This window comes from Geospiza fortis, unplaced genomic scaffold, assembly GCF_000277835.1.
Source record: "Geospiza fortis unplaced genomic scaffold, GeoFor_1.0 scaffold591, whole genome shotgun sequence".
Taxonomy (NCBI): domain Eukaryota; kingdom Metazoa; phylum Chordata; class Aves; order Passeriformes; family Thraupidae; genus Geospiza; species Geospiza fortis.
The window spans coordinates 18,044-30,580 of NW_005055015.1; the positions used below are offsets into that span (position 1 = coordinate 18,044).

At 42.3% G+C, this 12,537-nt stretch overlaps 2 protein-coding genes across 2 annotated transcripts in view; both read left to right on the forward strand.

The window, feature by feature from the left end:
* Positions 1–4,039, forward strand: part of LOC106632136 (HLA class II histocompatibility antigen, DM beta chain-like) — a gene marked incomplete at its 5' end in the record, with an annotated part of 10,036 nt that extends 5,997 nt beyond the window's left edge. The window contains 5 exons of the mRNA XM_014311546.1: positions 1,498–1,809; positions 2,682–2,789; positions 3,558–3,590; positions 3,908–3,940; positions 4,029–4,039. Coding sequence (XP_014167021.1) covers positions 1,498–1,809; positions 2,682–2,789; positions 3,558–3,590; positions 3,908–3,940; positions 4,029–4,039 — 497 coding nt within the window. The remainder of the gene's footprint in view (positions 1–1,497; positions 1,810–2,681; positions 2,790–3,557; positions 3,591–3,907; positions 3,941–4,028) is intronic.
* A 1,618-nt stretch (positions 4,040–5,657) lies between these two features.
* RPS5 (ribosomal protein S5) lies at positions 5,658–12,266 on the forward strand. The gene is made up of 6 exons (XM_005431357.2): positions 5,658–5,749; positions 7,130–7,235; positions 8,405–8,614; positions 9,284–9,412; positions 10,565–10,663; positions 12,135–12,266. The coding sequence occupies exons 2-6, from the start codon at positions 7,131–7,133 to the stop codon at positions 12,201–12,203; spliced, it is 612 nt and encodes a 203-aa protein (XP_005431414.1). The 5' UTR covers positions 5,658–5,749; position 7,130; the 3' UTR covers positions 12,204–12,266.
* Positions 12,267–12,537: the final 271 nt, after the last annotated feature.

The window sequence follows — 12,537 nt, forward strand, 5'->3', positions numbered from 1 at the left end:
GTTGGGGACGTTGGGGACGTTGGGGACGTTGGGGACATTGGGGACATCTGGGAACTTTGAGAACACTGGGGACATTGGAGGCATTGGGGGTGTTGGGGACATTGGGGACATTGGAGGTGTTGGAGACATCTGGGAACCTTAAGAACATCGGGGACATCGGGACGTTGGGGGAGTTGGGGACATTGGGGACGCTGAGCACATTTGGGGACATTGGTGACATTGGAGACATTGGCGATGTTGGAGACATCTGGGAACCTTGAGAACATTGGGGACATCAGGACGTTGGGGGAGTTGGGGACATTGGGGACACAGAACATTTGGGGACATTGGCGACATTGGAGACATTGGCGATGTTGGAGACATCTGGGAACCTTGAGAACATTGGGGACATTGAGGGATATTGGGGACATTGAGGACATTGAGGACACTGAGAACATTTGGGGACATTGGGGACATTGGACACTTTGGGGACATTTGGAGATCTTGAGAACATTGGGGACATTGGGGACATTGGGGGTGTTGGAGATATCTGGGAACTTTGAGAACATTGGGGATGTTGGGGGCATTGGGGACATTTGGTGACATTGGAGACGTTGAGGACATTGGGGACATTTGGGAGATAATTTGGAACCATTTTGATGACACTGGCGGCCATTTTGAGGGGGACGTTTGATGACGCCTCAGGACATTGGCGGCCATTTTGAGCCCATTTTTCGCAATTTTGGGGCCATTTGGGGACAATTTTGGGGACATTTTGGGGACACATCTGGGGCCATTTTGGGACAATTTTGGGGACACTTTTGGGGACACATGTGGGGCCATTTTGGGACCATTTTCGGCCCATTTGGGACACTTTTGGGGCCATTTTGGGGCACATTTGGGCCCACTGGCGGCCATTTTGGAGCCCATTGGCGGCCATTTTGTGTGGCCCATTTTGGGACCACTTTTGGGGCCATTTGGGGACACTTTTGGGGACACTTTTGGGGACACATTTGGGGCCATTTTTGGGACCATTTGGTGACATTGGTGGCCATTTTGGGGCCTATTTGGGCACAGTGGCGGCCATTTTGAGGAGGACATCTGGTGACCCCTCAGGACATTGGCGGCCATTTTGAGCCCACTTTTCGCCATCTTGGGGCCATTTTGAGCCCATTTTTACGTCATTTTGGGGACACATTTGGGGACACTTTTGGGGACACATTTGGGGACACATTTGAGACCATTTTGGAACACATTTGGGGGCCATTTTCAGCCCTTTTGGGCCCATTTTGGGGCCATTTTGGTGACGCTGGTGGCCATTTTGGGACACCCTGGCGGCCATTTTGAGGAGGACATTTGATGACACCTCAGGACATTGGCGGCCATCTTGGGGCCATTTTGAGCCCGTTTTTCGCAATTTTGGGGCCATTTTGAGCCCATTTTTGGTCATTTTGGTGCCATTTGGTGCCACAAAGCCACCTCTACCATGTCCCCAAATGTCCCCAAATGTCCCCCCAGCGCCACCACAGCTGCAGATCGTCCCCGAGCGCTCGGGCCCCGCGCTGGCCCTGGTGTGTTACGCCTGGGGCTTCTCCCCGGCCGAGATCACCCTGAGGTGGCTCCGCAACGGGGACATCATTGGGGACAACGTTGGGGACACCGTCGGGGACACCGTCGGGGACACTTCGGGACAAACCCGGGCGCTGCCGGTGGGGGACGGAACCTTCCGGGCGCAGGTGACGATCCAGGTGCCACCGGGGACGTCTGGGGACACTTTCGAGTGCCTGGCGCTGCACCCCAGCCTGGAGGAGCCCCTCAGGGTCACGTGGGGTGAGGACATTTTGGGAGATTTTGGGGTAATTTGGGGGATTTTGGGAGATTTTAGGGAATTTTTTGGGATTTTTTGGGGCTTTTTTGAGGGTTTATTCAGATTTTTTTTGAATTTTAAGTGCATTTTTTATGATTTTTTTTACATTTTTGGGAGGATTTTTTAGTTTTTATCTGGGGATGTTTAGGAGTTTTTTTTGGTGTTGGGTTATTGGGAATTTTTGGGGAATTTTTGAGGGTTTATTCAGATTTCTTTTGAATTTTGGATGCATTTTTTGCAATTTTTTGACTTTTTTGGGGATTTTTTCTTTTTTTTTGGTTTTTTTTTTTTTAGGTTTCTTTTTAGTTTAGGGATTTTGGGGGTTTTGGCAATTTTTGAGGATTTTTTGCATTTATGTTGATTTTTTAATTGAATTTTGGGATTCTTTTACACTTTTGGGGGGATTTTTTTTAGTTTTTTTCTGGGGGATTTATGGGGATTTTTTAAAAATTTTTTGGGCATTTTTTGAGGGTTTATTTCAATTATTTTGTTTTAATTTTCAGAGATTTAAAAAATTTTATGGGGGTGGCTTTTATTTAATTTCTGGGTGGATTATTTTACATCTTTTTAAATTTCTGGGTGGATTTCTTTTAATTTTTGGGTGGATTTTTTTAAAGTATTTGGGGAATTAAAAAAAAATTTTGGAGGTTTTTTTCTTTAATTTGGGGTGGATTTTTTTAAATTTCTGGGTGGATTCCCTTTAATTTTGGGTGGATTTTTTCAAATTTTGTGGGGATTTTTTTTTTTTTTTTTTTTAAGTATGCAAGCCATGTCCCTTTGGGGGTGAATTTTTTGAATTTTTGTCCGAATCGATTTCCAATTTTTGTCCCCACAGCTCCGGGGTTGTCCCCAAGGTTGTCCCTCATGGTGGCCCTGGCGGTGCTGGCGCTGCTCCTGGGGCTCCTCCTCTTCACCTTCGGCCTCTGCCGCTACCTCAGCACAGGTGACAACGGGGGGACACCGAGGTGGCACCTTCATGTCACTTCCATGTCACTTTTTGTCACTTTTATGTCATTTTTTTGTCATTTTTATGCTGGTTTTTATTGCTTTTTTGTCACTTTTTTGTTCAATTTTGTCGTGTTTTGTCCTTTTCTGTCTCCGTTTTTTCACTTTTTGTGATTTTTTTGGTCACTTTTACGTCACTTTTTGTCATTTTTATACTGGTTTTTGTCACTTTTATGTCATTTTTGTCATTTTTATGCTTTTTTATGCTGTTTTTTGTCGATTTTTGTCCCTTTTTCGTTACTTTTATGCTGTTTTGTCTTGGGTTTTGTTGCTTTTTGTCAATTGTTTGTCCAATTTTGTCATGTTGTCCTTTCTGTCCCTTGTTTGTCACTTTTTGTCACTTTTATGTCATTTTTTATCACTTTTATCTTGGTTTTTGTTGATTTTTTGTCATATTTTGTCCTTTTCTGTCCGTTGTTTTTCACTTTTACGCTTTCTTGGCAATTTTTGTCACTTTGTAACTTTTATGCTGTTTTTTCATGCTTTTTTGTCACTTTTTGTCCTTTTTAGACACTTTTTTGTCACTTTTTGCACTTTTATGCTATTTTCTGTCGATTTTCCCCCTTTTTTTGTTACTTTTGGTCATTTGTTATCACTTTTATGCTGTTTTTTCTGGCTTTTTGTTCCATTTTTGTCACTTTTCATCACTTTTTTGTCCCCTTTTCTCTCATTTTCATCTCATTTTTGCCCCATTTTCTCCCTCCAGGTTACACCCCGCTCCCTGGTGACACCCGTGCAGGTGAGAGACCCAATGTCACTTTTTGGTCATTTTTGGTCATTTTTAAATCATTGTTGTCCTTTTTTTTGTCACTTTTCCACATTTTCCCCTCCCTTTTTTCTCCCCTTTTTGTCATTTTTTGTCCTTTTCCCGCCTTTTTCCATCCCTCCTTCTTCTTCATTTTTGTCCCTTTTGTCCTTTTTTTGTCACTTTTTTCACCTTTTTTCTCTTTTTTCCACTTTTCCTCCCTTTCTGTCACTTTCTTCCCCCTTTTTTGCCTATTTTTAGCTCATTTTTTGCCCATTTTTCTCCATTTTTGCCCCATTTTTGCCCTGCAGGTTACGCCCCCCTCCCCGGTGACACCTACGCAGGTGAGGAACCCCCGACATCACCTTTGGCACCTTCTTTGTCCCTTTTTTCCTCTTTTTTGCCCCATTTTTTGTCACTTTCCCTTCCCAGGCAGCATCTGAGGACCCTCCCAGGACGGTGACGGCGATGGGTCCTGAAAATCCACAAAATCACCCCAAAAATCCCCTCAAAAATCCCCCCAAATGCCCCCAAAATCCTCAAAAATCCCCCCCAAATCCCCTAAAAATCCCAAAAAAATCTCCAAAAAATTTTTCCCAAAATCTATAAAATTCTGTCCAGAAATTCACCCCAAAATCACATTTAAAAAACCCAAAAATCCCCTCAAAATCCCCTCAAAAGTCCCATTAAAAATCCCCCTAAAATCCCCCTTTAAAAAACTCCCAAAATTCTGAAAAATTGCCTTCAAATCCCATTTTAAAAACAAAAAATCCCCCAAAATCTCCAAAAAATCCCATTACAAAAACCCCAAAATTCCCCCAAATCCCCCTCAAATCCCATTTTAAAACCCTAAAAAAAGCCCCAAAATTCCCCCTTAAATCCCATTAAAAACACCAAAAAAATCCCCAAAAATCCCGCAAATCCTGCTCAAAAATCCACCCCAAAATTCCATTCAAAATAAAAAAAAACCAAAAATCCCTCTTAAATCCCATTAAAAATCCCTCAAAAATTCCCCCAAATCCCCCTAAAATCTGATTTTTAAAAATCCCCAAAATTCTGAAAAATCCCCCTCAAATCCCATTTTAAAAACCAAAAAAATCCCCCAATTTTCTCCAAAAGTCCCATTTATAAACTCCCAAAAAATCCCATAAAAAAACCCAAAAATTCCCCCCAAATCCCTCCCAAAAATCTCCCTCAAATCCCATTAAAAATCCTAAAAAACCCGAAAAAATCCCCTTAAAATCCCATAAAATCCCTCCCTAAATTCCCCCTAAAAATCCCATTAAAACCCAAAAAATCCCCCCAAAACCCCAAAATTTCCGATTATGAAAAAATAAAAGCGGCAAAAATTTTGAGGATTTTTAAAATTTTTTTTGGGTTTTCTTTGGGATTTATTGGGGGGCGTTTTGGGAAATTTTGGAGGGTTTTGAGGGAGGAATTTGGGATTTTGGGGGGATTTTTTTTTGAGATTTTTTGGGGGATTTTTATAATTTTTTGGGATTTTGAGGTGGATTTTTGGGGGATTTTTTGGGGATTTTTAGGGGGATTTTTACGGGGATTTTGGGGAGGAATTTTGGGAGATTTTGGGTGCAGAGGGGTCTGGGGGGGGGTTGAATTTTGAGGTCCCCAAAATGACCCCCCAAAAGGGGGTCCCACCTAAATCTGCCTAGCAACACCTGACGTCACACACGCCGCGAGCCGTGATTGGTCAGCCCCCCTTGCCCTCGCATAATAAGTGTCCACGCGTTTCTCGTCCATGCGTGAGCGGCCATTTCCCCTCCGCGTGTCACCCTCAGGCCTCTGTGTCCTTTCTTTGTCACCTCTTTGTCACCTCTTCGTCACCTTTTTATCACCTCCGCGCGTGTTTTTACCCCACTAAAGCGCCCATTTGCCCCCCACGCGTGTTTTTACCCCCTTAAAACCAACCCCGGCGGCCTTTGAGGCGAATGCCCGTAACCAACATGGCGGCCGCGTCCGTAACATCGCTACGGCGCATGCGCAACACACGCAGTGTGGGCTGGAATGGCGGAAGTTTTTTGCCGTACAGCAAAACTGCGCACGCGCCAACGGAAGTGAACCCCTGCCCGCTATATAAGCGGCCGGGAGGCCCCGTAGCGCTCTTTTTGCCGGGTCGGAGAACAAGCCGCCGCCATGTGAGGGGGGGAACGCGGGGAAAAAACGGGAATTTTTCTGGGAAAAATGGGATTTGTGAGGGGAAAAATGGGATTTGTGAGGGGAAAATAGGGCTGGGGAAGGTGGCGGGGTGGGAATTTGGGCGGTGAGGGGCGGAAAAGGGGGAAAAATGGAGATGGGAGGGGAGGGCGGCCATGAGGGGAAGGGGGGGAGAGAAGCGGCGGTCTCGGTGTTTTAAATTTAGGGTTAGGGTTAGTTTTAAATTTAGTTTTAAATTAAAGGATTGAGTTGGGATTGGCGGGGTTTGGGAGGGGAAAGGGGGGTTGGGGAAAGGGTGAGAGGAAAAAAGTGGGAATAAGAGTCAGGAATGAGGAAAAGCAGTGAGAAAATGAGATTTAGGGGGGAAGTCGGAAAAATGGGGAAAAAATAGTTAAGAGGAGGAAAAGATGGGTTTCGAGTGGAAAAAATTCGGAATAATCGTGGGAACAAGGAACCCAGAGTGGGTTAGATGGAAATAAGATTGGGAAAGAGGATCCAGAGAGGAAAAAAATGAGGATGTGGGGGGGAAAGGAGGTTCCCAATGGAAAACTGGGAGTCCAACATTCCCTTTTCCCACTTTTTCCTGCTTTTCCCCCATTTTCTCCTTTTTTCCCCACTTTTTACCACTATTTCCCACATTTGCCCCCATATTTTTCCCTTTTTTCCCATTTTCCCACACTTCCCCCCCTTTTTCCCCCACCTTCCCCCCCTTTTCTCCGCATTTTTCTCTCACTTTTCTCCGCATTTCCCCCCCTTTTTTAATGTATTTTTTCACATTTTTTTCCTACTTCCCCCCCATATTTTTTCCCATTTTACCACATTCTCTCCTCACTTTCTCCTGATATTTTTCCCCACATTTTTTCCCACGTTTTCCCCATATTTCTTCCCCCACTTTTCTCACTTTTCCACCCACACTTTTCCCCCCTTTTCCCCAACAAATTTTCTTATTTCCCCCCAATTTTTCCCTCTGTTTTCCCTACTTTCCCCGCTTTCTTCACACTTTTTCCCCGCTCTTTCCTATCTTTTCTCACTTTTTCTAAATCTTTTCCTCACATTTTTCCCCACATTTTTCCACACTTTTCCCCACATTTCCCACTTTTCCCCATATTTTCCCCCCTTTTCCCAATTTTTCCCCTCATTTTTTCCCCACATTTTCCCCCCTTTTCCCCCCATATTTTCCCCCCTTTCCTCCCCCTTTTCCTCCCCCTTTTATTCCTATTTCCCACCATTTTTCTTTTTTTTCCCCCCACTGTTTCCCCATTTTTTCCCACATTTCCCCCCATTTTTCCCCATATTTTCCCTCACTTTTTTCCTACATTTCCCCCACTTTTTCCCCTCATTTTTTCCCATTTTCCCCCCAGCATGACGGATTGGGAGACGGCTCCGGCCGTGACCGAGACCCCGGACATCAAATTGTTCGGCAAATGGAGCACGGACGACGTCCAGATCAACGACATCTCCCTGCAGGTGAGAATCCCCAAAATTCCCCCAAAAATTTGGGATTCAGCATCACAAATCCAACCCCAAAATTCCCCCAAAAATTTGGGATTCAGCATCACTAATCCAACCCCAAAGACCCCCAAAACTTTGAGATTCAGCTTCAGAAAACCAACCCCAAAATTCCCCCAAAAATTTGGGATTCAGCATCACAAATCCAACCCCAAAATTCCCCCAAAAATTTGGGATTCAGCATCACAAATCCAACCCCAAAATTCCCCCAAAAATTTGGGATTCAGCATCACAAATCCAACCCCAAAATTCCCCCCAAAATTTGGAATTATAGTGAAGGAGAAATTCACCGAGCGCTCCTTCGCTCCGTGTTAACGCAGTGGAAAATATTTGAATTTGAATGGAATTAGGGCTGGAAATTCAGGATTTTTCAGGGTTTTGACCCCAAAACTGATCCCAAAATTCCCTAATTTTTTTGGAGTTCCCAAATTTTTTTAGGATTACATCATCACGAAGGATAAATACGAGAAATAGACCCAGCTCCTCCCTCATTTTATGGGTGTTATGTGACAAAAAATATTTCAATTTTTATGGGATTTGGGCTAAAATTTTGGGATTTTTGAGGGTTTTGACCCTAAAACTGATCCCAAAATTCCCAAAATTTTTGGAATTCACAAATTTTTTGGGATTACCTATAAACGATTCGTCGCAGTAAAGGAGAAATTCATTGAGCACTTCTTAGCTCTATATCAGCGCCATGAAAAGTATGTGAATTTTAATGGGATTTGAGCTAAAATTTTGGGATTTTTTGGGGTTTTGACCCCAAAACTGATCCCAAATTTTCTGGAATTCCCAAATTTTTTTACGATTACATCGCCACAAAGGAGAAATTTATCAAGAGCTCCTTCACTCCCTGTTACTACAATGAAAAATATTTGAATTTAATGGCATTTGAGGCAGAAATTTGCGATTTTTCAGGGTTTTGACCCCAAAACTGACCCCAAAAATCCCAATTTTTTTTAGCATTACATCACAATACAGGAGAAACACATGAAGTATTTGTTTGACTCTGTTGTGCATTAACACGATGGGGAAATATTTGAATTTTAACGCGACTTGAGCTAAAATTTCGGGCTTTTTGGGGGTTTTGACCCTAAAACCGACCCCAAAATGTTTGGAATTTTCAGGATTACATTGCAGTGAAGGAGAAATATGCCAAATACCTGCCTCACTCTGCGGGCCGTTACGCGGCCAAGCGCTTCCGGAAGGCGCAGTGCCCCATCGTGGAGCGCCTCACCAACTCCATGATGATGCACGGCAGGAACAACGGCAAGAAGCTGATGACCGTGAGGATCGTGAAGCACGCCTTTGAGATCATCCATCTGCTCACTGGGGAGGTGAGGAATCCCAAAAAAATGGGGATTTGGGGGAAAAATCCCAGGAAAAATGGAAAAAATCCGGTGAAAAACGGAGGAAAAATGGAGAAAAACGGGGAAAAAATGAGATTTTTAGGGGGAAAAATGGGGGGGAAAAAAAGGAATTTTAGAGGGGAAAACGATGGGAAAAGTGGGGTTTTTAGGGGGGAAAATGAGATTTTTATGGGGGAAATTGGGGAAAAAAATTGGATTTGTTTAGGGGGAAAAATCAGATTTTTAGCAGGAAAAATTGGGAAGTAAATCCAATTTTTTAGGGGGGGAAATAAGGGTGAAACAGGATTTTTAGGGGGAAAAATGAGGGGAAAGTGGGAATTTTAACGGGCAAAGTGGGGGATAAAAAAGAGGGATTTTTTTAGGGTGAAAAATGGGGTTCTTAGGAGGAAAATCGGGAGTAAAAATCAGATTTTTAGGAGGAAAAATAGGGAACAAATAGGAATTTTATATCGAAAAAAGGGGGTTTTTAGGGGAAAAATGGGAGGAAAAACAGAAAACAAATTAGGGATTTTCTATGGAAATAAGGGGGGTTTTAGGGGAAAAACGGGATTTGAGAAGGAAAAACGGGGGGAAGGGACAAAAAAGAATTTGGGGATGAATTTTTTGGGAATTCCCTGATTTCTGTGTGTTTTCCAGAACCCCCTGCAGGTTCTGGTCAACGCCATCATCAACTCGGGGCCGCGCGAGGACTCGACGCGCATCGGCCGCGCCGGCACCGTGCGCAGGCAGGCCGTGGACGTGTCCCCCCTGCGCAGGGTCAACCAGGTCATTCCGAAAATTCAGAACGTTCCGAACGTTTTTATCTTTATTTCCCTTTTCCTCTCTTTTTTTCGGTTTTTTTCCCTTTTTTTTCTTGATTTTTTCCCCATTTTTTCCCCATTTTTTAGCGTTTTTTCCAATTTTTTTCTCCATTTTCCCCCCATTTTCCCTCCTTTTTTCCTGCTTTTTTTTTTCATTTTTTCCTGATTTTTTTCCCATTTTCCCTAATTTTTTCCCAATTTTTCCCCCTAACTTTTATTCAATTTTAAATTTTTTTCCCTATTTTTTTTGCATTTTTTCTCTTTTTTTTTGCATTTTCGGCCATTTTCTCCCCCTTATTTTTCCCTAATTTTTTCCCAGTTTTCCCCCCTAACTTTTACTCAATTTAAATTTTTTTTCATATTTTTCTTGCATTTTTTCCTCCGTTTTTTCGGCATTTTCTGCCATTTTCTCCCCTTTTTTTCCCCACTTCCCCCCATTTTCTCCCAATTTTTTCCCTATTTTTCTCTCTTTTTTTGTTGCTTTTTTCCTCCATTTCTCCCCCGTTTTTTTGGGTACTTTTTCCCCGTTTTCCCCTTTCTTTTTGCATTTTTCCCCTCATTTATTCCCCCTTTGTCCCACTTTTTTACTCCATTTTTTCCCTTTTTTTTCCCCCGAAACGCGCAAATTTCCCCAAAATCTCAATTTCCCCCCCCAAATTCCCATTATTTTTCTCTAATTTTTCCTAATTTTCCCTTCATTTTCTCCTTATTTTTCCACTATTTTTCCTCTTTTTTTCCCCACATTTTTTGCTGGTTTTTTTTTCCCAAACTCCCAAATTTTCCCAAAATCTCAATTTCCCCCCCCCAAATTCCCATTATTTTTCTCTTAACTTCTCCCAATTTTCCCTTCATTTTCCCCTCATTTTCCCCATTTTTCCTGGGATTTTTTCCCAAATTCTGCTTTTTCCTTCCATAAGTCCCAAATTTTCCCAAAATCTTCGTTTCCCCCCCCAAAATTCCCATTATTTTTCCTTCTTTTTCCTGATTTTTTTCCCCCAAAATTCCCATTTTTCTGCCGTTTTTCCCCCATTTTTCCCGGTTTTTTTTCCCCCAAACTCCCAAATTTTCCCAAAATCTCGATTTCTCCCCCCAAAATTCCCATTATTTTCTCTCCCAGGCCATCTGGCTGCTGTGCACGGGCGCCCGTGAAGCCGCCTTCAGGAACATCAAAACCATCGCCGAGTGCTTGGCCGACGAGCTCATCAACGCTGCCAAGGTGGGAAAATCCCAGAAATTCCCCAAATTCCACCCCCAATCCCCAAAAATCCCTTTTCCCTGGTTTTTCCTCCCTTTTTTCCCCTTTTTTTTTGCATTTTTCCTGATTTTTTTTCTCATTTCTCTCTCTTTTTTCCTGATTTTTTTCTCATTGTTTTCCTGATTTTTTTTCCTTTTTTTTCCTGATTTTTCTCCTTTATTTTCCTTATTTTCTTTTTTCTGTTTTTTTCCCTTCATTTTCCCCTCATTTTTTCCTTTTTTTTCTCCCCAACCCCCAAAACTCCCAAATTTTCCCAAACTCTTGATTTTTCCTCCCCTCAAATTCCCATTATTTTCTCCTCTAAAATTCCCATCACCTTCCCCCAAATTCCCATGATTTTTCTCTTAATTTTTCCCAATTTTCTTTCATTTTCCTCTCATTTTTCCACCATTTTCCCCCCAAAAATTCCCATTTTTCCCCCATTTTTCCCGGGTTTTTTTCCCCCAAACCCCCCAAACTCCCAAATTTTCCCAAAATCTCGATTTTCCCCCCCAAAATTCCCTTTATTTTCTCTCCCAGGCCATCTGGCTGCTGTGCACGGGCGCCCGTGAAGCCGCCTTCAGGAACATCAAAACCATCGCCGAGTGCTTGGCCGACGAGCTCATCAACGCTGCCAAGGTGGGAAAATCCCAGAAATTCCCCAAATTCCACCCCCAATCCCCAAAAATCCCTTTTCCCTCTTTTCCCTGTTTTTCCCCCTTTTTCCCCTTTTTTTTTGTGCTTTTCCTGATTTTTTTTCTCATTTCTCCCTCTTTTTTCCTGATTTTTTTCTCATTGTTTTCCTGATTTTTTTTCCTTTTTTTTCCTGATTTTTCTCCTTTATTTTCCTTATTTTCTCCTATTTTTTCCCAATTTTTCCTCATTTTTGTTCCTGATTTTTTCTTTATTTTTTCCCATTTTCCCATTTTTTTTCCATTTTTTCCCTCTAATTTTTCTCCATTTTTCCCTATTGGTCTCTATTTTGCTGCCAAGGTCAGAAAATCCCAGAAATTCCCCAAATTCCACCCCCAATCCCCAAAAAATCCCTTTTCCCAATTTTTCCCATTTCCCCCCAACATTCCTAAAAATCTCCTCATTTTATCCCCAAAATTCCCAATTTTTCCCCCCAAAATTCCCAATTTTCCTCCCTAAATTCTCAAATTTCCCCAAAATTCTTTTTTTCTCCCATTTTTCCCATTTCCCCCTAAAATTCCTAAAACTTTCCTGATTTTATCCCCAAAATGCCCAAATTTTCCCCCCCAAATTCCCAATTTTTTTTCCGCCCATTTTTCCCCAATTTTCCCCCCAAATTCTCAAATTTTTCCCGTTTTCCTCCCTAAATTCCCAAATTTTTCCCCAATTTCCCCCCAAGATTCCCAAATTTTCCCCATTTTCCCAAATTTCCTCCCCAAATTCCCAAATTTTTCCCCAAATTTTTAATTTTTTTCCCCAGGGCTCCTCCAACTCGTACGCCATCAAGAAGAAGGACGAGCTGGAGCGCGTGGCCAAATCCAACCGCTAAAAACCCCAAATTCCCCCAAAATCCCAAATATTCCCAATAAAATCGGTGGATTCGGAGCCAGAATTCAGGAATTTGGGTTTTATTACAATTTTTAAATTTTTTTTTTAATTTTTTGGTGAAATTTCTGAGTTTTTAGTGAATTTTTTTGAGATTTTTTTTGGAATTTTGAGGTTTTTTTCTTTCAATTCTTTAGGAATTCCAGGGATTTTTCCAGAATTTTCCCAACTCCCTCTCCCCACCCCCAAAAATTCCCATAAAAAATTTGCCAGAATTCTTTAAATTTCCCCCAAAAATTTCCCCCAAAAAATCCCTCAAAATTCCCCCCAAAAAATCC

What these genes read in the sequence shown, in the direction of transcription:
- RPS5 (XM_005431357.2), top strand. Translation starts at nt 7,131, where the DNA reads ATGACGGATTGGGAGACGGCTCCGGCCGTGACCGAGACCCCGGACATC. An exon ending in CCCTGCGCAGGGTCAACCAG is followed by an intron (nt 9,413 to 10,564) that starts GTCATTCCGAAA and finishes TTTCTCTCCCAG; the next exon opens with GCCATCTGGCTGCTGTGCAC. An exon ending in AGCTCATCAACGCTGCCAAG is followed by an intron (nt 10,664 to 12,134) that starts GTGGGAAAATCC and finishes TTTTTTCCCCAG; the next exon opens with GGCTCCTCCAACTCGTACGC.